Raw genomic sequence first — 26,292 nt, 5'->3', positions numbered from 1 at the left:
TTATGTCCCTGTTTCTTCTCCTTCCTCGTTCGATCAACAATCTTTTCATGACTAATTCTGGAACTATTTCTGCCTCTGTCAAAATTTATTCGCCGGTTAACTTCCTAACCCTGCCAGAATCACGGCTTTAGTTATCCCTGATTATTCTCCGGTTAGGCATTGTTATGTTCGTACAAACCATTTTCCGTGCTACTTCCAGAATAGAACTTAAGAGGCTCCTGGACGGGGATTGTACAACTGGCCCTTACTAGTGTTGTGATCTGGCCAAAAATTTTCTGACAAAATTTCATTTTCCTGGATACACCGAGAAGATAATAGGTAATATTTCTTACCTGTTATTCCTGTTAGTCGTTCATTTCCACTCTGGTAGTCTGAATCTATGGATTTCCCTAGTAATTATAACAACGCTGATCATTTGCAAACCCAAGCAACAACATAATCAGACAGCGATCGACATTCACTTGTTCGGCTTTACTCTTCTCAGCTTGTATAGCCCGGTCCCCTTTTGCCTGTAGGAAAGTTTATTTCTAGATGCGACGAGGATTCCCATAACACAGACTTCACACACACTATGCATGCATTCAAAAATCAACTTACGATTTTTTTCCCATGGGACCAAACTGCTGATGTCATCGGTCCCTAGGCTTACACACTACTTAATCTACCTTACACTAACTTACGTTAAGGACAACACATACACCCATGCCCGAGGGAGGATTCGAACCTCCGATGGGGGGAGCCACGCGAACCGTGACAAGTCGCCTCCGACCGCAGGGCTTATGATTCATTCAGAAATCAACTTACAGAGTGTGTTCTAAAGCCAACAGGGATGCGCATCAAAATCATATGAGTAATCGATAGAACCAACATGTGCTGGATGCTAGGCGTTTTGTGAAACAAGGTTTTCTTCCCTCACACACAGTTGTTTACTTTAGAAGAAGGCCTTTTGGCTGAAAGCTCATGTTTAGCAGTCTTTTTGGTGTGTCCATCTGCAACACAACACCTCTATATGGTTAGTAGCAATCTATCGTTTTCGTAATACTGTCATTATTCTATTCTGGATTTTCCAGTTTCAGCACCAACATGAGCTGGAAAGAATGGTCATAAAAGTGCTGAGGGGACACTTTTTTATTTTTGAAAACCTGACATCCCTATCCTTAACTAATTCTCACTCCAAAATCTAAATCTGGTTGGCTGAAAAGGGATTTGAACAGTCATCCTTATTAATGGGAATCCAGTGTGCTAACTAATGCACCACCTTGCTCAGTACCATAATCAATACTCATAAGTGCTGCAGATTGTAGAGAACATGGGATGTCAGCAGACAAGGGAGGGCACCCCAAATTCTATTTAAAATATATCACGCACTGCTGCTTGACAGTATGCAAAATTTCCTTAGTCGAATGAAACATGCCCGTTGTATGATTAATATCTACTATGAGACTAGTCATCCATTTTTTATTGTGGTTCCCTGTAATGACAAAATTGTCCGAACTGTTTTGTTCGAAAAGCTAATAAAAAATATTGAATGAATGTTAGGAATATCTTGAATGTAATGTACTATCTACAATAAGTTACTGATTTCTTATTCTTTTTTCCTTTTGTCATAGTTTAGAGCTGAATATTCCAAAACACGCAATTTGCTGTTATTTCACACTTATCATATAACCCCCCCCCCCCCCCCCCGCCAAAATTTTTAACAATTCCAGGTTCTTAAATATTTCCTCTGCAGTAACGTGTGTGTTAATACACAATGAAATGTGAAATCTAAGATGAACAATTAAAATCCAGCAGCAGAAACATAGTAAAATATTATTTAATAACAAATATTAAAAGTTACAACAAATGCTGCAATATAACAACACAATAAATAGAGAAAATACAGTAAAATTACATTTAAAATGATAGTAACACTTTCTAATTACAACTTGAAATCTGTGCTTAATTTTAAAATTACAATATCCAGCAATTACCCATAGTTTGTTGGCATTAAATACAATCTTGGGAAATATTCAGCTCAAAATTAATTAAAAGAAAAAAGACATTTTTATACATGATCACAGCTTCAAGTGGATGTTGAAACGCTGCAATGAACCAGTTACTCACTGAAATGGCAGGTAATTTTTGCCCAACAATAAGATCTCTGCTCTAATTTTCCTTTTTTATCTTACTGGGATACATCTTGTGATGTCATAGACGGAGCAATTTGACTTCCCTGCGAACAAAAGCAAAATGTCATTCAACCACTCTTTTCTTGACTGTGTGAAAATTACATATTGATCTAAAGCACTACATGTCAGCAATCCGTATGGAATTTAGTAGTAATAACTGATTAACACATTGTCACAATTATCCTTCTAAACCCTCAAACGAATTGTTCTCTCTAGCACATTAACTTGCTAAATGTTAGTTCTGATAAAGACACCATAACAGGTCTTCTGCCTTGTCTACATGTGAGACATTCATGCTTGAACTCCACTGTCTGGCAATAATTAGCATGGCTCATTAGTCTAGTTGACTGCTTCATCTTCATGTATTGTGTGTCCACCACATCAAAGCTTCTCTGAAGTAATCTTTTATAATTAGATGAATTATCTTACTAATTAAATAATTTATCACTGGTAGATTTTGTTCTTTGATTAAAATCTTGATATCAAGTTTAAATTTAGTCAACTTGAAACAAGTCACAGGGAATCTATGATCTCTCAATTCACAGAAATAATGGGAGGAGGGGGGGAAAATAGGGGGCAGATAACTTTTCCTATTAATATTTATTTTCTTTGTAACGTGTCTTTGTATGCCATACACTTGTCAATAAACAGTGCTTTGAAACCCATTGATTCATTTAAGCTCCCACTATATTATGGATTTTATTAAATTAGTTCAAACCTTTGTTACCGAGGACACCATGACACTACAAAAATCTGCAAATGCTTTTTTATTTACACAATTATACAGTTATTACAATAATGCAGAGCCCAGACAGGAGTGTAACAATAGCAGAGGTTGGATCAAAATTCTCCATTATAACAAAGTGCTGTGTAGTTAGCACACAATCCCATTTTGCATGGCAAAAATTTTAGACACAGATCAAAAAATAGGAAGTGTATCTTTAAAATAATATTCTAAGACAGGTTCTCAAATTTAAAATATTTTGTGTTTTTGGTGTCTGCAACATAGAATTATTGACTGATGTATTTTTAGTATTTAGCAAAATATTTGAAAATTATATATAAAAAATTGAAGTTGCTTTCCCACTCCTGTCTCCTGAATATGCAGGCTAATCTCAAGAGGATTTTTATCTAGTTTTGACTAACACGTGCTTATAGCTCTTAAGGTTAGCAGTTTAGACCCCATGTTTACTTGGAATTTTTTTCTTGGTTTGGTCCATAATATCTCCTCGCAAAATATGGAAAGCAAAGTCTTTGCAGTAGAAGACATCTGTTTCATGGACTGAAGATGATCAAGTATTCAAAGCTCTAAGATATGCATTTTAGAATCCTTACATACTACACATTTTTTCCTTGTTTTAAAGTAAGGGACCTGTCCCTTAAGCTTATTGGTGTCTTCGGGGACACCCTATATAGTTTATAAATATTTCATACAAATTGTATGATTATGATGAATTAAAGTTAACTTCTAGAAAGGATGTCAATAGCCAGCAAGTGAACAGTTGCCCTAACTTGAGAGGACAGCAGTGCCTCGAGAACGCAGTAAGTTGGAGCCAATTAGCATCTGGGGTGGCGGCCTAGTGGTACAGCATGTGGTTCGAAACCCGAAGGTTGTGGGACCCAATTCAGGCTGTGTCACTTTTTTTTTCCACTCTGCCTTTTAATGTAGCATTAATGTCAGACTGCCAATTTATGCTTCCTAAGATTCACACTTTGCACTCTAATTCACTGCAAATTCCTTTAATGGGCAGTTAGTTCCTCAATTGTGAATTATCATAATAAATATGACCAACAATGAAAAGATATCGTCGTGCACCATCCATCCATCCACCACCACCACCATCCTCCTCATCCATCATCATGCATCAGACTTACAGTTTGAAATATTTTTAACCAATAACTTTTCTGCAGAGAATAACTGCATAGCGAAAAAACAAGTTAATTGCAAATTTAAGCATTTTATTATTTATGCTACAAATAAAACACACGACCCTGTGGTCAGTGCATCCACAGCTATGGTAATACATTCTGCAGTAAGAACTCTGCAAATGGCTGTAGTTTGAACCGATTTATTAAGGCAATACTGGTTTTGTAGCTTGTAGCTGTATCATCCGGTACAGATCTAAACAGCAATAAATGAACACTGATAGTGATTGAACCCATATACATCGAAGTAATACCAAAGCCATAATCACTAATTATGAGAATAGATAAACACACAACTGTATTTACAAAAATTAAAATGTAATTAACAACACAATCGAGAATACAGGTTCACTCTTCATAGTTAAAACCATAATGTCCGTAGGGCAGATAGTTGATGTAAACTTTGGGTAAGGGAACTGCTGTGTAACAAGGACATGTCTATAACCAAACAGCAAAGGTAGGATGCTTGATCAAAATAACATATCAGCGAAGCAAAAAGCAGAAGGCTTACGGCAAGTCACCACAACACACGGAGCCACCAACGTGAGCTGCAGCAACCACCAACGGCACAGCACGTGTGGAGCGAGTCCGTAAAAAAAAGTGTATGGCGCATGATTCAGTGCCTAGAATGGATCAGATAAACCAAAACCATGTGTCCATATTCTAAGTGTGCAATGAAATTTGGGACTTTGTTACTTCAATTTTGAAAAAATAACAGCAACAAAGCAAGCAGTTACCATGTGTGTAATGAGTAGACATTCAATAACTATCCATGTTCATTTTCTGTTGTTTAGATATGTACCTGATGATGGGACTACAATTCATGAAAGCAGTAGTGCTTTAATAAAATTAGTTCAACTTACAGTTGTTTGTGGAGTTCTTGGTACAAAATTTATAAGTAAAACTTTTCCAAACAACTAATTCAGCAACTTTGCTTTGTTTAGACACAGCACATTGTTTCAGTAGTGCAGCAGATGACTCAGCTTTCTGCCTTCCTTGAATGAAGCCCATATGTGGACACGTCTAAGTGGCACAGTTAAGTAGTGTGCCATAAAGAGTCCACAACAAAACACTGTGGTAGTAAGTCTCGACGAAGCACATTAAGCTTCACAAGAGGACTGCTGTAATACGAACATATACATGCGTATCGTGGTTTTTCTTATTTTTTCTTTTATTTGTGCCATCTCAGCTAGCCTCTGATACATGTTGAATCTCTCTTAAACAAACAAAAACACACTCACGCACTGCTAACTCTTGAATATTTACATTGGTTGTAAACTATTACAGCACAACATGCAGTATTGCCATGAGATGTCACTCCAAATGCCAATTTAATATGGCCCACACAGCATTCATGCCTCCAGCCAAATTTCCTGCTGTGTGCCACTTACATCAAGTCAGCTTACATGAAAATGATAATGTTCAGTTACTTAACATTGTTCTCTGAAATTTATTCATAACTACACAGAGGCCCATACACAAAATACGCTATGCCACACAAGTTGTCTGGCCTTAGATACATAACGCTGCATGTGCAAAGCTAGGCTGGGTCACTAGTATTCTATGAAGTATTCATTATGGTGTCACTCTGATAGCTTTTATATAAATTATTTTCATATGAATAAGTGTTTTACAGATCAGTATCTACTGTGGGTTAGTAAAGAAACTTCAAGATACTGTGTTCATGTTAAACAAAAGCAGATTGCGTATGCGAACAATACACTGCAACCTTACTTTTAGAAAACTAACCACTAATGAAAAGATATAGCGTTATTTCATGCAGAATAGTGCAAAATTATACTCAATAGACACAAATCCAACACCCACCACAGTATATGCCACCTAGTTCTGCAGATGAAGAGACTGAAAGAATGTATGATGAGATAAAACAAATTATTCAGATAGTTAAGGCAGAGGAGAACTTCACTGCGGTGGGTAACTGGAATTCTGTAGTAGGAAGAGAAAGAGAAGGAAAATTAGAGTATATTGTTGAGGGAGGCACAAGGAATGAAAGATGAAAGCACTGGTAGAATTTTGCACAGAACATAATTTAATCTTCACTAGCACTTTGTTTAAGAATCATGAAAGAAGGTTGTACACATTGAACAGATGTTTTGTTATGCCTGTTAGCGACTCAACATCTCCGCTACGTGGCGAGTAGAGAAGAGAAATCTGTTAACATTCAATATACACTATGCGATCAGAAGTATCCGAACACCTGGCTGAAAATGACTTAAAAATTCGTGGTGCCCTCCATAGGTAATGCTGGAATTCAATATGGTGTTTGCCCACCCTTAGCCTTGATGACAGCTTCCATTCTTGCAGGCATACTTTCAATCAGGTGCTCGAAGGTTTCTTGCGGAATGGCAGCCCATTCTTCACAGAATGGTGCACAAGGCGGCGTTCCAAAACATCCCAAAGGTGTTCAATAGGATTCGGGTCAGGACTCTGTGCAGGCAGTGCATTACAGGGATGTTGTTGTTGTGTAACCACACTTCCAAAGGCTGCACATTATGAAAAGGTGCTCGATCGTGATGAAAGATGTAATTGCCATCCCCAAATTGCTCTTCACCAGTGGGAAGCAAGAAGATGCTTAAAACATTAATGTAGGCCTGTGCTCTAATAGTGCCAGACAAAACAAGGGGTGCAAGCCTCCTCCATGAAGAACGCAACCACACCATAACACCACTACCTCCAAATTTTCCCATTGGCATTATACATGCTGGCAAATGACGTTCAACGGGCATTCGTCATACCCACATCCAACCATTGTATTGCCACATTGTGTACTGTGATTCGTCACTCCATACAATGTTTTTCCACTGTTCAGTTATCCAACGTCTACACTCCTTACACCAATCGAGACGTTTGGCATTTACCGGTGTGATGTGTGGTTTATGAGCAGCTGTTCGACCATGAAATCCAAGTTTTCTCACCTCCAGTCTGTCATAGTACTTGCAGTCGATCCTGATGCAGTTTGGAATTCCTGTGTGATGGTCTGGATAGATGTCAACCTATTACACAATATGACCCTCTTCAACTGTCGGCGATCTATCAGTCAACAGATGAGGTCGGCCTGTATGCTTTCGTGTTTCACATGTCGCTTCATGTTTCCACTTCACTATCACATCAGAAACAGTGGACCTAGGGGTGTTTAAAGGGTGTTGAAATCTCACACAGACGTATGACAAGTGACACCCAATCATCTGACCACATTCATAGTTAGTTCTGTGGAGCACCCATTCTGCTCTTTCACAATGTCTAATGACTACTGAGGTTGCTGATATGGAGTACCTGGCAGTAGTGACAGCACAAGGCACCTAGTAAGAAAAATGTATGGTTTGGGGAGGGGGGAGTCTGGATACTTTTGATCACGTATGTAATTTAGGTGTTAAGAAGTCTTTCGTGAAGATCTCTGTCTGGAGTGTAGCCTTGTAGGGAAGTGAAACATGGTTGATAAAAGTTCAGCCAAGAAGAAAATAAGAGCTATTGAAATGTGGTGCTAATGAAGAATACTGAAGATTACATGGGTGGATTGATGAACTATTGAGGAGGTATTGAGGCAGTACTGAATAGAATTAGGGTAAAAGTTGTGGCATTGCTTGACTAAAGGAAGGAATTGGCTGATAGGACAGATTCTGAGATATCAAGAAATTGTAAATTTAGTATTGGAGGGAAGTGAAGGGTAAAAACTGCAGAGGGAGACGAAGACAGGTACAGGAAGCAGGTTCAAAGAGATGAGGGTTGCAGTAGTTATTTCGAGACTAAAGAGGCTCATGCAGGATAAAGTAGTGTATACCACCCAAAGAGTGAGGATATTCTTGTCCTATGTGAGATGTCATGCACTATGGGAGGTGATAGCCAAGCCAAATGAAGTTTTAATCCTGCTTACTTTTTAATTTAAAGCACTTGTGAGTTTAAGAAGATGAAGCATTCAGTAATGAGTAGTTATGTAAGAATCAGTCTCATCTGTATTTGTCTCTCCATGCGCCCCCCCACCCCCCCACACAGCCAAACCCTTTTCTTATCAGAGACATGGGACTCCACAGTATAAATGTTTTATTAGTTATGGTTACCAAAGAGTAGGCAGCAGACTAAGAAATGAAAAAAATCAATGAGCTTTACTGAGTCAGCTGCCAACAACATCTGCTGGGAATTGGTAACAAAGGTAAAACTATCCAAGTCTAACATATAATACGGTGTAAAAAGGAAGCTATAAGACAGAAAATCCTTACCTTTTGAAGCCTATTTAACTGATCCAGTGAGTGTGGCAACAATGGTCTAACACTGTTTATTTCCATTGCTGTCAAATGCCCCAGCACTGCATGTGTGCCATCACTTTTAAAAAGGGCATCTACAGATGAGCGTAGCTTAGACATACGTAAATCCCAAATGTCCTGCAAAAAAATGTAGATATTATGTAAGAGTACAAAGCAAGTAATTCAAAGAAATGTTAATGAATGTGCTACAATACAGTGTCAAAACCATATCGAAGACAATAGGATTTTAGAGCATATTTCTTTACGACAGTAATACAAAAGGAAAGAAACGTTAAAATTAAAGCAACATTGGGAGGGGGCTGGGGGGACACCTGACCACTGCGAGCAGGGCTCACACTCTGAGGATTCTGCACAACGTACACCGAGCAGCTAAAACATTATAACCACCGACCCACTATTGATATAAGCCCGTCCAGCACCACCTGGCGAGGAAAGACTGTTAGTCAGGCACATGAATGGTGCATGTAGTATCAGTGAGCGTGCTGTCTGTGTATAGAATGGGGAGGGTGCGATTTATCCGAGTTTGACTTAGGACAGATTTTGATGGCCCGAAAGCTCAGCACGAACATTTCAGAAAATGCACAACTTGTTGGGTGTTCCAGGAGTGCTGTGATGAGAGTCTTTAACATGTGATGACACCAAGGTGAAATGACGTCCAGATGTCAAGGGATTGGGCAGCCATCCCTCATTACAGATGTCGAACGTTGTAGGCTGGGCAGACTGGTAAAATAGGACAAGCAACAAACTGTGGCAAAACTAACATCAGACTAATGCTGAGCAGAGAATGTGTGTGTCTGAACACACAGCCCACCGAACACTCCTAATAATGGGTCTTCACAGCCAATGACCCACGCGTGTGCCAATGTAAACACCATGACATCGGGAACTATGACTGAAATGGGCACACAACCACCGGCACTGGACAGTGGTAGCGTTGGATGATCTGATGATCATGATATCTTCTTCATCATGCCAATGGGAGGTCACAACTATGTTGTTTTTCCAGGGAAACAGCTCCTTGACACCTTTACTACGGGATGGATATTAGCTGGTGGCAGCTCCATTATGCTCTGGGGACCATTCACCTGGGCATCCAGCGGAGCTCGTGCAAGGCACCTTGATGGCCAAGGAGTATCATACACTGTTTGCAGACCATGTACACCCCTTCACGGTGATCCTGTTTCCCGATGGCAGTGGCATTTCTAAACAAGATAATGCATCACGTTACAAGGCCAGAAGTGCCATACAGTGGTTCAAGAAACACAGTGGCAATTTCCAGTTGATGTACTGGCTCACCAACTCGCCAGATCTGAAAGCGGTCAAATACATCTCTGATGGAACTGAATGTGGCATCAGAGCTCATCAACCCCCTTCCCAGAATTTACGGGAATTAGCAGGTGTGCATGCAGATGTAGTGCCAAATCCATTCAGTGACCTACCAATACTTCCTTGCTTCCCTGTCATGATGGTCGCCGCAGTTATCCATGCAAAAGGTGGACACACAGGCTATTGGGTACGTGTCAATGTTCTGGCTGATCAGTGTATATGGATAGTTCACCTAGATGTTCTGATGAGTGAGTTCGTATCAAAGTATGTGACAAATGGCTGCATCTTTGGACAGCAATGATTTAAAAGTTTACATTTTTAGCCCACTAAGGGACCGTAGACCTAGAAGTACCTGACAAATTTCAACCTATTACTTCTACCTTTTCCAGAGAAAAAGGGTTCTTAACAAATGCACAGACAACAAAAAATTTATCCTATAAAACTTCAGTTTTACTGATTGAGATATGAAACCACAGAAAGACTGCTCTTTTCATGTAATAAAGGGCATGAAAAAGGAGATAGGTAAGGTGAGTGAGAATCTATACAACTCCTGTTCTGAAAGCTGATCTCTCTAATCATTATCAGAATACATAGTCCTGGATACAACCTGCCTCAAAGTTTAAACTATTCTCAAGCAGTTTATCACTAAAATTTTAGATTTAATTAAAAAAGTAATAGAATTAAAACTCCATGTGGCATAGTAACAGAATGTTTCAGTTATGATCCAGGCACATGCCCACATTTCATAAGGTTTGTATTTCCTATGCCACTCCTAACACGTCTAGTTAGACCGCTTTATTTCTGTGCCATTTCTTCCTGACACTGACCCAGTCTCAAAGTTTCTTTATTAATCTAGGTATCACCGAACAACAGAAGGCATACAACAAAAGAGTTTTGCCTGAAGGAAAAGCAATATTCCACTACCACATCCCTGCTTGCATGAAGGCAAACATTATACTAAGAGAAATTTATAATGTCAGATATTATACTTGCATGCAGTTCTAGTACTGTGTTGCAATGATAAATACAGTGAGCTTTGTCAGTCACCCCGATTCCTGTCAGATCACCGAAATGAAGCGTTGTCGGGCTTGACTAGAACTTGGATGGGTCACCATCCGGGTCTGCCGAGTGCTGCTGACAAGCAGTGAGTGTTCAGCCCTTGTGAAGCCAATTGAGGAGCTACCCGATAGATATAGCACCAGTCGCAAAAACTGAATTGCCAGGAGAGCAGTTTGCTGACCACATGGCCCTCCGTACCCACAGCTGGTGATGCCTAAGGGCTGAGAATGGATGACACGGCAGCCAATCGGTAACATTGAGCCTTCAAAGCCTGTTCAGATTGTGTTTCTTTTTTTTTTTTTGTCTGTCACAGGACCATCTACATCCCTACTCTACAAATCACACTTGAGAGCCTGGCAGAGGGTTTATCGAATCACTTTCACACATTCTCTATTATTCCACTCCCAAACAATGTGTGGAAAAAATGAACATCAATAACTTTCCGTGTGAGCTACGATTTCCAGTATTTTATTATGATGATTGTTTCCCCCTATGTAGGTCGATGTCAACAAAATATTATTGCATTCGGAGGAGACAGTCGATGATTGAAATTTCTCAAGAAGATCCTGCCACAACAAAAAACATCTGTTTTAATAACTTCCACCTCAAATCCTGTATCATGTCCATGACACTCTCTCCTGTTTGACAAAATGTGCTGCCCTTTTTGAACGTTTTCAATGAACACCATTAATCCTATCTGGTAAGGAACCCACACCTCACAGCAATACTACAAAAGAGAATGAAGAAGCATAGTGTAGGCTCTCTCTTTAGTACATCTGTTAGATGTTCTAAATGTTCTGTCAGTAAAAGACAGTCTTTGGTTTGCCTTCCCCATGGCATTTATCTGTTCTTTCTAATTTACGCTGTTCTTAATTGTAAATTCCTAGGTATTTAGTTGAATTTACGGTTTCAGACTTGACTCACACTTTTCATTATTTAGGGTCAACTGCCAATTCTTCCACCTCACATATTTTATCTACATCATTTTGTAATTGATTTTGATCTTCTGACTTTACTAGATGATAAATGACACCTTCATCTGCAAACAACCTAACACGGCTGCTCAGATTGCATCCTAAAACATAAGCAACAGCAGAGGGCCTGTAACACTACTTTGTGTTAAGCCAGAAATCATTTCTGTTTTACTTTATAACTTTCATCAATTACTACAAACTGTGACACCACTGACAGGAAATCACGAATCCAGTGGCATAATTTAAATGATATTCCATCAGCAAACAATTTGATCACAAGCCACCTGTGAGGTACAGTCACAAAAGCCTTCTGGAAATATGGAATTAATTTGAAATCCCTTGTCGATAACAGTAAACACTAGTGTGAGTAAAGAGCTAGTTGTGTTTCACAAAAATGATGTTTTCTAAATCAGTGTTGACTGTGTCAATAGAACGGTCTCTTCGAGGTAGTTCATTTGTTAGAACACTATGTACGTTTCAAAATCCTGTTGCATATTGAAATCAATGATATGGGCCTGCAATTTAACAGATTACTCCTCTTGCCTTCCTCTAATATTGCTGTGACCTGTGCAACTTTCCAGTCTTTGGGTATGGATCTTTGATCACGTGAACAGTTGCATATTATTGTTAAGTACGGATCTATTGCATCAGCATACTCTGTAAGGAACCTAACTGGTATACAGTCTGGACCAGAAGACTTGCTTTTATTGATTTAAGTTGCTTCACTACTCCAAGGATAACTACTTTTAAGTTACCCATGTTGACAGCTGTTCTTCATTCAAATTCTGAAATATTTACTTTGACTTCTTTGATGAGGTAATTTTGGAAGGCTGAGTAGAGTAACACTGCTTTAGCAGCAGTCATATATATACTACTTCCACTGCTATCGTCCAGAGAAGGCACTGGTTGTGTCTTGCTGCTAGACTATTTTACACATGACCAGAATCTCTCTGGATTTTCTGCCAGGTTTCAGGGCAAAGTTTCACTGTGGTAACTACTTTAAGCATCACGCACCAAAGTACATGCTAAATTTCGAGTTTTTGAAAAAGATCACCAATCTTGGGGATTTTGCGTTTGTTTAAATTTGCCATTTAGTTTTTGTTGTTTCTGCAACAGTGTTCTGACTTGTTTTGTGTTCTATGGGGGATCAGCTCCACCTTTTGTCAATTTATTTGGTATAAATTTCTCCAATGCTGTCAATACTATTTCTCTGAACTCGAGGCCACATTGTTAATTTGGAAGGAGTGGAGATTGTCTTTCAGGAAGGTGTCAAGCAAATTTTTATCTGCCACCCCCCCCTTTTTTGTGGATTTAGGAGTTACAGTATTCAGTCTCGCTATGATAACTCTGTATCCATTTTGATGCTCGTTATTAGTTTGAGATTATTTGTTACTAAGACATCTAGTGTGTTTTCACAACTGTTTAGTATTAGAGGGGGCTCATGAACCAGAGAATGCATTTAGTACAATTTCAGGTGATGTTTTATGAGTACCTGTGGATTTAAACATGTATTTTCACCAATATTTTGAGGGTAAATTGAAGTCACCACTGACTACAGGTGTGTGTAAGAAGTGTGTGTGTGTTTGAAATTAGGCTTAAGTTTTCTTCGAACCTTTCAGCAATTGTATCATCTGAGGTGGAAGGTCAGTAAAAGGATCCAATTATTATTTTATTTGAGTAGCCAAGATTGACCTCTACCCATACTTATTCACAGGTACTATCTACTAAAATTTTGCTACAAGATAACTACTTTTTACAGCAACAAAAACACCCCCATGAACTGTATTCAGCCTACCTTTTCTGAACAGCATTTGACCCTTCGCAAAAATTTTGGCTGAACTTTTCTCCAGCTTTAGCCAGCTTTCCATGTCCGCTACAAGGATTTGAAGATCAATGCTTTCAATCAGCACTTGGACCTCTGGTACCTTCCCAACACAGCTACAACCATTTACAGCTATTACTTGATGATTCCTAGATCTGCAGTCTTCCAGTGTTTTAACTGCACTCTTTGAGACTGAGCCCTTTTTGTTTTTCCCTGAAACACACTAAACTAAAAAACCACCCAGCCCACACCACACAGCTCTCGCAACCTGTGTAGTAGCCTCCAACGTGGAATGGACTCTTGACATATTTAGCAGAACCTGAAATCCCATCACCCTCTACAAGTCAAGGAATCTGCAGTTTACATGGTCGCAGACCATCCCCCCCCCCCCCTCTCTCCCTCCCACACACACCCTCCACTCGCGTCTGAACCAGAGGTCTGCAATTGATCCTGTTGACCATGCTGCAAATGGTGACCTCTGTTTTCATCTCACAAGCACAACAAGCACCCTTTACCATTTATGATAGCCATTTGAAACAAGAGCAGAATAACTTTCTATCCAAAGCGACACACATTGTTGGTACCAATGTGGAGCACCAACTGCAATTGGCTGTACCCTGTGCTCTTCACAGCACTTGGAAGGACCCCTTCCACGCCTGGAATGACCCTGGGTATGCACACTGAGTACACACTGTCTTTCTTTCCTTCCTTGACAGCCACATCCCTAAGAGGCCCCATAATGCACATAACATTGGAGTTCACAACTAACAATAATCCCAACCTCTTTGATTGCCCAGATCCTGCAAGCTGAGAGGTTTCCTCTGATACAGGACATGTGACTGCATCTGGCTGAGGTACATTGTCAGCTGCAGACAGTACCTGGAACCTATCTGTGAAGCTAATAGAGGAGGCCTTACGTTCAGCCCCATGGGAAGTGTCTCACACCCTGCCATGTCGAGACGACCTCTCACTCGACCACAGGTGAGGGGGTCAACCTCAATGCGATCACAGCAATCAGAGTCCCTACTAAAGATGGTGGAAAACTGCACTACACAGACAAGTATTGACATGCTGCAGAACCCCACTGTAGACACTAACGATAACACAAGAACTATGTCAAGTAAATTTTAAATTAACACACAAAAACTCAACTGCCGCAGACCACAGATGAAACTGTAATTCACTCCTGGTTAGGCACTTGTAAAATGTCACAAAATCTGTTACTTCCCTGTTGCTGATGTTGCCCCACCGGTGGCAGCTGTCTCTAAATAAGAAGTGACAGTGCACGATTTAAGATCAGATACCAGAACAACCTCCGAGTTCAACTACTTTATTCATCAGTCATGACTGCTATTTGTGACTGCATCATTATCTTGTAAAGGAAGCGAATTCACTGGCATTGGAGACTAGAGTCAGTAGTGGTGGTGGACACCATGCTAACCACATAGGAGTAGTTTGAATAATTGTCCACAACAATGAGCCACACAGAGCTGGGAAGGGGCCAGCAAAGTCGAGACTAATGTGATCCCAAGAGCACAGGAAATAGGCCAGGTGACAAAAGACAGAAGGAGCAGCCTGACGGTAAGAAGCACATGTAGGACAGCGGCACACCATAGCCTCCACGTCCCTGTTCAGTGCAGGCCAGTAGACATGTCGCCTCCGCATCCAGCAGCAGCACATTGGAGATGACGCACAAACGATGAAATGGTGAGCCCAGGCCCAGAGCTCAGAATCAGTGGACCTCGAAAAGTAAGTGGGACACTCTTGGAGGACATAGTGCAGACATGCCGAAAGATAGGGTCACAGCACATTTTTGCTGCAATGCGTGTAATTGTAATGGGAAACCAATACCAAGGTGTGTTGTTCCATGTCAATGTGAAAACAGGAGATTTCCAGTTGTATCCTACACGAAGCTCATGAGGTGCTTGGCCATGGTTTCCACAAGTTGCATTACCATTACACCCAACTGTAGAGTGGTCAAAACCATGGCAAGTGAGACATCACAGTGGACTTAGTATACACAGAAGAACATTTAAGTATAAGGAATCAACCTTAATCTAGTTGAGTGCAATTGGTGAATTTAATGTCAAATTGAATGCAAGTGTTATTTCAGAGATGTCATCACTATGTTCGTTTGTACATTCCCTTTGCAGTTCCTGGATGACACTACATGATGGCTAGAATTTGGAGTTTCATTCTATGCAGCTATTATGAGATACTTGGAAACTGTAGTCTTAGAAGTTTTGTCACTCGTCCAAAAGTGTCATTTTTAAACAACATATCATTTTAGTCCCTTGCCTGGACTACCACCACTTGTGGTGCCACCTAGATCTTTTTGTGTGAACAATGGGGACACCTTGCCAAAGGTGCCCACTTTCATTTGAAAAATCAAAAACATTTTGACATAACTGTGTTCAGTTAATATAACCATTCCCTATTTTTTCTAGGAGTGTGCTCAGAAAGACTATCCTCACAAATTCTCTTGTCAGGTCCACCTACCTCATCAGGAGTGCTTTAATAAGGAAACTACATATAAGCCTCACCTGCAGCTAGGGAACAACTGGGCCAGATTTATACAACAGAGGTACAGCAGGTGCCTCAGAGGTTCTCAGCTAAACAACTGTTTCCTCTCAATAACAATCCATCCACTTGCTGCAAGTCAAAGCAAGACTGGAAATCTTTAGTTATACAATTTCACAAACACAGGAATGTATAAAGTGGTTCAGGGCCCAATTATCTGCGGTAAATACGTCATGTAGTGAAATTTTGTTTTGAAGCTGACCTGGCTCACATGGGCAATGACGGCTGACAATTTTGTGGAAGAAAGGGGAACTTCATAGCTTTTCAGTAACTTCCCACTGAGGAGTAATGCTGCAAGTAATATTTTAATAGATCTACTAACGCTATAAGACACTACTTATTAAACGAGGAAGACCAAAGTAAATATCTTGTCATATAAACTGTAAAGTTATCAAGGGACTGTAACAGTTTTTCAAGTTGGATCAAGACAAATGTTTGGTACTTCTTGTCAACTTTGATCAGTGGGTAATGTTAAAAGGCTGCTGTGACGCCACCTTTTGGTGTGTATTTTCGCAGTTTGATTGCGAGTTGGAAAAGCCAACAAATGTGAAAGCAAAACACCTGGTTGTGGTGAGACTGATCTTTTCTTTTTAAAAAAGAAGCCACTTATATGACATTATAGTCACCGTGTTGTTTACACTGTCGCAGTTTCCTATATTACCTACCAAAGTCTATGACCAACATCCTCCAGTTTCAAATAATTTCTGTGTGATCTATTATCTCCCAGTTATTATTATTATTATTATTATTATTTCAGTAACCTGAGTTCCCAAAGAATATGAAGCAATATAAACACACTAAATCAACTTGAATGATATCTCAACTTTTTGTGGCAGGTTTCACAACCAAACTTTTGTTGGTGGTTCCCATCAGTCTTTATTAGTAGGCCATGACAAATCTCCCTATGTATGAAGAGAGGGAAGGTTTAGGGCTGCAGCAGTAGAAGTGTCTGCTACTCTGAATACCTTATATCCAGAAGATGTTCCACAATCTTCCCACTCTACCTATAAATAGACGATTTTTGTTTGGGGGTGCTCTACAATGTGGATATCAGCACTCTTACAAATCTCCAACCTTGTCACAGTCCTGCCTTGCCAATTTTGCGAATGATGGTGAAATTATGAGGACAACACAAACACCCAGTCCCTGGACGAAGAAAATGTATGACCCGGCTGGGAATCAAGCCCAGAACCCTATGATCCAGAGACAGCAGTGCTAGCCACTAGACCACGAGCTGCACACACTATAAATAGAGAACATCACTATCCCAGTAGGCAGTTTTTACCTGTGGTGGTGGTGGTAGAATTTATTGAAAGCTTGTTTCCACATTTGATTTGACATTGATTTGTTACAAGGAAGTGGTCATTTGCAAACAATTGAAAATGAGACAAATATTTATAAGCCTTGCAATTAACACACAACTGTAATGGGGATTTTACATTAAGTATTATGATTTGGAAAGCAAAATAAAACCTATTTTTGCACATGGCTAAGTCATATTTTGACTAATTTGGCTTCAGCAAAACAAACCTTTTGAGACAACTGGACAACTATTCCCAAGTCAGGGCTTTTATTCCTGCAATTGTTCACACCGTAAAGCCTACATCCTGAACCCACCCACTCAAGCCCTATCATGGGCAAATTGTAAGACATTAAAGACGCACAATAGATGAAACTACTAATGTTGTGTAGCAGATGTTTAAATAAGGATGACCACAGTTGCAGGAATGACTGGACAGAAAAGAGCTGTCCACATTTGGGATGCTCAATATCCAGCACTTGACAGCCAAGAGCCTAGTGAATTATCCGAATTGGCACATCCAAAACTAGCTAGGAGTGCTGTGTTCTATTTTAAGTGTTTCCTTGAAGTTGACAGTATTGGAAATTTCACTTACTGCACGTCAGTATTAGAAAGCCATTCTCAATCTTTGTGAAAAGAAACATGGCTCACCTCATAAAAGAGAACAAAAAACGATTTTCCGCCGAAGATGATGAAAATGACAAGCAGACAGCAGTTCACTCAGTTAAATGTTTAACCTCAATGGAAGACACTGATATTAAGGAATACCAATATATTCTGGCACTGGAAAAATCTGCTGACTGAAAACTTCTGTCCCGTTACCTATGGGTTATTTAGCTTCATACACTCTACGGTTAGGATCTATAATTACAGCTAAAACTTCCCAGTCAGAAAAGCTACACTTAATTTTAATCTCACAAGTACTCATATTTTTCAGTTTTAGACAAAAATAGCCTGCTTGTACCAGAAATACACTAAATGACACTATGCACAAAATCCGCTGAGGCCTAGTGGATAAAATGGATTCAACACAGGTAAACTAATCAAGGCTGTGTTCACCAGACGTGCCTTCTGAAGTATTTTTCATTGTGTTGGCTTATTTTCACTCCTTGTAGTGTGGTTTAGCAGTGCACTTAAATATTTTTCCATGTACCTACACTTTTCTTCCTTGCCTAGGTGTCAGAGGGGCATCATGTACTTTGATGATGAAGTCCCCTGCTCCGTGACAGAGTGTAGGAGAACAATGCAGGAGACTCGCAAGGTCCTAGTGGAGGTGGTTTGCCCTTGCCTTCCTCAGACCGTAAGGGGGATGAATGATGATGAAGACGACAACACCACCCAAAGGCAAGGCAAGGAAAATCCCTGACCTTGCGGGGAATCGAACCCGGGACCTATGATTGGGAAGCGAGAACGTTACCGTGAGACCACGAGCAGCGGACTCGTACTTTGTTGCAATATTATGAAACAAGCTCTCTCCAAACACAACTGACAAACTGGGAATCCCTACCAATCGACAAGCAGATTAAGAACATCTCGAGAGCAATTTCTGCAAAATACCCAGATCCAAGGACTGTGTATTACTGACATTTGCAGATTTAGTTTTCAAGGATTTTGACAAAGATGGTCATCACTTTTTCTGAAGCCCTGAAAAATCCTCCTTGATGGAATAGATGGCACACTGAGCGAATCACTAAAACACACACACACACACACACACACACACACACACACACACACACAATTTTTTTAACTTAGGTGCCATTGTTGAAATCAGTGCACATGCCATTTGCTATAATGAAGAATAAAATGTCAATGAGGTTAACATCAAGTTACCTAATAAACAGTACCTCACTATATTAAAAAGCTGTATAAATCTGCTATGCTCTCTTTGTGAGGCACCATCTCGGTATTTGTCAGAGCTCACTTGGGGAAACCACACAAAACTGAAATAGCTATAACACGAAAGACACACAAACCCTATGAAGCATATATCAATAACACAGGCTCAGGCTCTGTTGCTAAGAGGAAATGACGCTTATCGGCCCGATTTCAGATGTCTTTCTTGTCAACAAAACAACACGTTTTAGTGGCAGGTAACTTAATATCTGGATTACTAACTCACAAAAATGAATATCGCAAATCAGCTATCGTAGAATTAAAAAACTGGTAATATTTTAGAGGTAACTGTAACAGAGGAGTGAGGACTGTGCACAAAATTTCTTAACATGGCAATTGTTATCACGCTATGTATTTTACGTCTGCTACATTTGACTGAAGAAATAGAGAACGAACCTTTATAACTGTACGGATTTCTTCCGCTTGTGGTATGTCATCGCTCGCTGCACCTAGCAACAGGTGGCTCTCCACCATATAATGTTCACTCGGCATTCTAGTAAACAACCTGAAATTCGAAATGAGTTACATGAATGTCATGCTACTTGATTTAGTCATGCGGATACAAAATATCTGACGTATAAAAACTTGTCCAACCTTGACTGGCTTTCCTGATCTTTTACTTCTTGAAGATTTTCCAAGTTCATCCAGTCTGGAGCAATGATACGACACTTCTGCCTTTGCTTTAGATTTAAAGCCATCCATATAGGCACATTAACGGGCAGTCCAGCACGGAAAGGTCCTATCTGTCCCGATATCAGGTGTATTCTATCAAAGTTAAAGTTTGGAACAATGCTCACCATTCGTTTCTCTGCTAGGAACTCTACTTCAGCTGGATCCATAATTTCTTAAGTGTTATTTTATTTACATATGTCATTAAAGTTCCCTCCAAACAATTCATAGCAAAGATGTTGAGAAGGAAGTACATACTTGTCCTGCTGCCTGTATGTTTCCTTGTTTATCTTTGGAAATGGATGGCTAGCAGAAACTCAAGTATCGATTTGTATATTTGATTTCGTTCCATTCAACAAATTATGCCTAGCACTAATCTATTCCATAATTGTGATAATTGCTTCTAGGTTGCTTTATATATGACGTTAGGAAAAAACAGTCTCTTTGGAAAAACAAATCACTACTCCTCCTCCCGTGCAGCTCTGCTTTTTTTTCATCTAATACTTTAAAAAAAGAATATCTATAACTTTACACAGATCACTCACGGGGGTGAAAGCTATGTGGGCGAAGAGGCAACAAGCCACATAGTTCCATTCCAGACCACTAGAGGCGCTATGGGTCAAATGAAGCTGGAATTGACCAATGAGAGCTGTCTCAACTCCAATGGTCCAATGGCGGTTGTTTTGAAATACTCTATCGTCTTGCTCTGCACTGAAGCCTGTGGTACTCGGTTACAGTCGTCTTTGTATTTGTTTCATATTTACATACTAATCATCTTCATCATAAACAGATTTTTTACTTTGAATCCATAAAGCTCACCGTGGAATTGAAGAAATTTCCTGCTGCAAAATTGTCAAAATTAACTGTAAAGTAAGACATTTAATTTTTCATTAAGTAATCTCGTAGCTTATAAATGAAATGTATTCTCTTCTATCGTGAATTAAGCAGTGTGGTTTCCGTTTGTTTATTTAAATAACTTTGATATGTCTGTAGTAGTTTTATTTAATGAAGACGTTTATGTTTTTTTTCAGAATATTCAACACAACAAATTGACGTTGAAATACTCCTGCAAGTTCCCCGGCTGTTCATCTGGCTATTATGTGGGTTCAACGGAGAAAATTTGCAACAAGCATTTCTAGAGGTTTCCAAAACAATCTCAAGAGTTGATTCTAAAGTGGAAGAGTGTTTGTAAACTGTCACCAGATGTGAACTGTGCTTCTTATTTTGTTTGTGAAGAACATTTTTTCGAAGAAGATTTTATGAATAAAAGTAGGCATAGGCTAAACAGGGGTGTGTTTCCAAAACATGTGACAGGTGTTCCTTGTGAGATTGCCAAAATCGGTAGTGAATCAGGTGACACTGTTGTTAATAGTGAATTGGGCCTACCAAACACTAGTGGTGCTATGGCAACTGTTCATTTTACAGCTGCTAATACCAGAAGTGAAACTGGAGTTAATGAACTACAAAGCCTTAATTGTGCTGTGGGAAGTAGTTCTCATGTAGGTGTTTGTACCAGAAGTGGATCAGGTGAAACTGTTGTTATTAGTGAATTAGACTTACCAAGCACTAGTGGTACCATGGAAAATCTTTATTATACAGGTGCCAATACCAGAGGTGAAACTGGTGTTAGAGAATTACCTAGCACTAGTTGTGCTGAGCAGAGTAATTCATTGAGTGATGCACCTCTTAAATTTTTTATTCCCCCTCAAAATGAATCTGCAGATAGTGAGTACACATTCTTATCTGAAACATTTTGTAATGAGGAAAGTGGGGTTTTAGGTACAGGGTTTCAAAAGCAGACTTAACTCCAACAAAATCAAAAATGTACAAGATTCATAGGAATACTCTAACAAGGCTGCCAAAACTGAAAGCAAAGCTACATCATGAAAAATCAGAACTGAAAGCACTTAAAGATTTATTTGACAGCAATACTTTCTCTGTCATAGAATCTAATTTAAATTCTGTTGCCAAAGATTTCAAAAACAGCCAATTACGAAATGCTCATCGATCAGCAAATGTAAGGCGATGGACACTCGAGGACAAAGTATTTGCTTTATCCTTATACAAGTGAAGTCCCCTCCTATACAAATATTTGTCAGTTCATTTTTATCTTCCTTCTGTGAGACATCTGAAATGTCTGTTGTCTTCTATACCTTTTGAACCAGGATTGAATACTTCGGTCATGAATGTAATGAAAGCAGAAATTGAAGTAATGAAAAACAGTGAAAAATATTGTGCTTTGGTGTTTGATGAAATGTCTTTAGAAAGAGGGTTGTATTATAGTGCAAGCAAACAAGAAATTTCAGGGTTTCAAGATTTAGGGCGTTTAGGGAGGTCAAATGTTCATGCAAATCATGCATTAGTTTTCATGGTTAGAGGCATACATAAAAGCTGGAAGCAGGTTGTTGCTTATTATTTCACTCACACCTCAGTTTCAAGTATCACTTTAAAAAGTCTTATTACCTATGTCATAAGACAATTGCAAGAAATAGGGCTAAAGGTAGTTTGTACAGTTTGTGACCAGGGTGCAACCAACCAGAGAGCACTGAAGGAACTCTGCTGTGAGAAATCTACTGAGTCCAGTCCATTTCATTTTGTAGTCAGAGATGAACCTATTGCAGTCATTTATGATGTCCCACATATATTAAAAAATACTAGAAATGCTCTGCTAGGAAATAAAATAAGTTTGGGTTTAAAACAGAGGCCAGTTTTGAATATATTCACAGGGCTTTTCTTCTGGATCAGCAGATGTTTAAGACATTGCCAAAACTACATAGGAATCATTTTGAATTAAAGGATTCTTTTACTAAAATGAAAGTCAAGGTAGCTGCAACCCAGCTTAGTCATACAGTTGCTGCAGTTATTGAAACTTATGTGGCATTTAATATCTTACCTGCTGAGGCAATATACACTGCAGAATTTGTTGAAAAGATGGACTGTTTATTTGATTCACTGAACAGCTTCTGTTGTTATCCACAAGATGGCAAGTCTTATATGTGTGTCCTCTCTGCAGAATCCCCACATATTGAAATGTGGTACAGTCTGTTACAGGAAACGGAAAATTGGAAAGTGTTGGAGCTAGGCACAGGGCGAGATAAGACAAATATGTTCAGTTTCATAAGTGGGTGGCAAACTACAATAAGATCACTGATGTTCATTTGGAACCAATTAAAAAAATGGCTTTAATTTTTTAAGCATGAGGGCTTTCAATCAAGACCCAGTGGAGAATGTATTTTGTTGTGTGAGGCAGCATGGTGTTCCAAACACTAACCCAACTTGCTTTCAGTTCAAAGCAGTATTGAAAACAGTTATAGTCAATAACATGTCCTTACCTACAAAGTCACTAGGTAATTGTGAGGATGATAGATGCATGCCATTAAGCAATTTAAGGCAATTTTTGGGAGCTAGTGATGACAACTTTCTTGACTCCACAATAGACCATTCCATTATAGATCAAAGTGATTTACATTGTGCCCTTGCTGATAATGAAGCTGCTGCTGGTAGTGGTGGGGCTGATGTAAGAAATGACAGACAAGCACTAGCATATGTAGCTGGTTACATTCTATGAAAGATGGGTTTAACACCTGAAACCAACTGTGGTGACTGTAAAACAACTCTGTTCTTACAAACACCCACAGAGCATCATTTATTTACAAGTTTCAAAGAATATGATGCTTTAAACCCAAAATTATTGTATGCTAGTGACAGCTTAATGTCCTTTGTACGAAGTGTTCATAGTCAGTTGTATGCATTCTTAGATAAATGTGGACACCAGGAACAATTGGAAAATACATTCTATTCACTGTTTAAGTTTTCAGAGGAAAAAACATTTTGCAAGGCTCATTTTTCTGAACAGTATATATTAAGACAATGTATATCTCTATTGATTTACAAGTATGTGAAGGATTGGAAACACACCATCAGTAATAAAAGACTTGATATTGTTAAAGACAAATTCAGTAAACGGTTTAAAGCATTATAACAGTTAAAAGAAAATTTTTCTTGTGTGCTTGAGAAATAAAAAGTAAGTTTTGTTTTTCACTGGTTTTATCCACCTTTCCTGCTTTTGGTATTTGGTATTGATGTTTTCTTTTTTTGTGTTGAAGCATTTACAGTAATAAGATGTAGGAACCTTTTCAAGAAATTAATGGTCAGTAGTGCAAGTGTGCTGGGCAGTTACTCAAAACTTATAGTCCTGAAACATTTTTGTAACAAATTTTAGAATTCTTCATTAATTAATACTGTGATAAATATTTTTAATTGAACCTCTTTAACTGCTGCTTGTTCTCTTAATAATAGGCTTCTTTTCTTCATTGATCCAGCAGCTTGTATGACGTAAAAATTATGACGTGATTCAGGAATATTAGTAATCCAGTTTAGCTGCTACAATGTTATTTTTCTACTACAAGCTTGTTTCGACTTTCTCTCAGTTTCAAGTGTTGCATTTGGTTCTTATGAGCCATAAAACATGCTAGAGCTTTTACATGTTGATAGATAACAATATAAGCATGTCAATTTAAAAGTCTATTTTTGACGTTTGCGCCTGACAGTCGCTGCTCCTATCACGTTTTCTTGTCTGTCAGACGCAAACGTCAAAAATAGACTGAAAATATTACTGAATAAGTTTCTCTCTGCTGTAGTACAGTGTGCTATAGCTGTGTTTCACTTATTTTATTATGATGCCAGCCAAAATAATTACATAGGACGCCCAGAAAAATAAGGCAATAGAATTAAAATAAAAATAAAAACCTACAACGTAAGTAAACTAGGCGGGGGATGCAACCCGCAATGTTTTCATATTTTAGTTCATCTCCATACCACTTAAGGCGCTGCTGTCGGTCTGTGTTTCTCACTTTTAACACAGGAGTTGCGTTTCTCTTTTTTATTGTTATGTGAGATCAATATCAGCAGTGTATACAGACCACTTCATACTTACCGTGCTTCTCGTCTCGTCAAAACATTAAAACATCCCGCAATGCGTTTCAAATGGCAGCATTCACATAGGCCGACAACAGACCGTAATTTCAAGTTACGTCATGTCATCAACAAGGTTTCTCAGAAAGGAAGTTTTGACGGTGTCATTGTCTGCTAGTTTTAGAAGTTAACATATTTTCGCCACGTTCACTTTTAATCTTTATTTTATTATTCTGCATTGTTTTCGTGGCAAGGTGCAAATGTTCCATGATCACTAGGAAAGTTTTTTACATTGAGTCTTGTTTCATAAGAGAGGCCAGATACCTGAAAGCGAAAAATTATTTAGGTTTCACTATAACAGATTAGTCAGTTCTATTCTGACACCTACACTGTGTATAAATAAGAACAGAAACTTCTGAAGCAATTTTCTTGAAATAAGCAGCTCTAATGAAGGAGAAAAATACAGTTGTACCAAGAAAAACAGCAGCACACAAGATAGCAACTGTCAACAGCAGTTAGCAGAATCTGAAGGCTTCTGCAGTTCCTGCTTTGTGGATCCAGCTCCGCACATCAACTTTGGAGGAAGGTCTGAAGATGATCCGCCTCTGGATTGAAGCCAGTCACCAATAAACGTGATTTTTGCGATCTAGACTTAGATTTCTAAGTGCAGGGTACGTAAACGTAATTTCCTAATTTGAAAACGCAATAAAACCCGTTTTTGAACTAGAATTTTTAATTTTTTTAATGATGTAAGTGTATATCTAAAGTTTTGTTTTGCATTGTTCTGAAAGTCATATCAGATAAGTGACACACCCCATTGCCCACACATTGAATAAGCCGATTTGTGGCGTTTCTCATGACCAAAGCAGTGGGTATGTCAGCAATTTATACCTGGATGTTAGTCTTCAGGTCTTGTAGGGTCCTTGAATGATTGACAGAAATGTGTGATTTCAAAAAACCACACAAAACAATCGCAAGGGACTGAATGGGGGAGTGGGCTGGCCACTTCAAATAGCCCCTTACTGAGATGAGGTGGTCCGGAAAGAGTTCTCTCAAAAGCGTCATCAATGCCCTTGAAGTGAAGCCATTGTTCCATCCTGTTAGAACTGAACCAAATGACACCTAAGTTCATCAAGGCGTGGGGAAACAAAGGTTCACGTAACAGCCTGAATTCGCTGTCACTGTGATTACATTTTCTTGAAAAACCCAGTGACGAATAAATCCAGCTGAGGAAATTGCATAACATACTGTGACTTAAGATGAGTGCAGAGGCTTCAGATGCAATTCTCTGGGATTGGTGTTGGTCCAATATCACATGTTCTGTTTGTTGACGCTTCCACGAACTGAAAATCGGCTTAGTCAAAAAAAAAAAAGT

General features: G+C 39.1%; 2 protein-coding genes across 2 annotated transcripts; one reads left to right on the top strand and one right to left on the bottom strand.

Annotated features, from left to right (window-relative positions):
* Nucleotides 1–1,855: 1,855 nt before the first annotated feature.
* Nucleotides 1,856–20,250, bottom strand: LOC126238129 (probable DNA replication complex GINS protein PSF2). The gene is made up of 4 exons (XM_049947769.1): nt 19,929–20,250; nt 19,731–19,839; nt 8,333–8,494; nt 1,856–2,215 (listed from the first exon to the last, which is right to left on the bottom strand). The coding sequence occupies exons 1-4, from the start codon at nt 20,171–20,173 to the stop codon at nt 2,168–2,170; spliced, it is 564 nt and encodes a 187-aa protein (XP_049803726.1). The 5' UTR covers nt 20,174–20,250; the 3' UTR covers nt 1,856–2,167.
* An 816-nt stretch (nt 20,251–21,066) lies between these two features.
* LOC126226241 (uncharacterized) lies at nt 21,067–23,848 on the top strand. The gene is given in 3 exon segments (XM_049942219.1): nt 21,067–22,753; nt 22,822–23,180; nt 23,182–23,848. Coding segments are annotated over 3 exon segments (1,317 nt in total). The 5' UTR covers nt 21,067–22,185; the 3' UTR covers nt 23,572–23,848.
* Nucleotides 23,849–26,292: the final 2,444 nt, after the last annotated feature.

Source organism: Schistocerca nitens, chromosome 1 (assembly GCF_023898315.1).
Source record: "Schistocerca nitens isolate TAMUIC-IGC-003100 chromosome 1, iqSchNite1.1, whole genome shotgun sequence".
NCBI classification, from domain to species: domain Eukaryota; kingdom Metazoa; phylum Arthropoda; class Insecta; order Orthoptera; family Acrididae; genus Schistocerca; species Schistocerca nitens.
Note: the sequence above shows the minus strand (reverse complement) of the source record. Positions and strands in the feature narration are given on the sequence as shown.

Coding starts and splice junctions, on each gene's coding strand:
- LOC126238129 (XM_049947769.1), bottom strand. CDS start 20,173: ATGGATCCAGCTGAAGTAGAGTTCCTAGCAGAGAAACGAATGGTGAGC. Junction 19,840..19,928: donor GATCAGGAAAGCCAGTCAAG/GTTGGACAAGTT, acceptor TTCGAATTTCAG/GTTGTTTACTAGAATGCCGA. Junction 8,495..19,730: donor AAATCCGTACAGTTATAAAG/GTTCGTTCTCTA, acceptor ATTTTTTTGCAG/GACATTTGGGATTTACGTAT.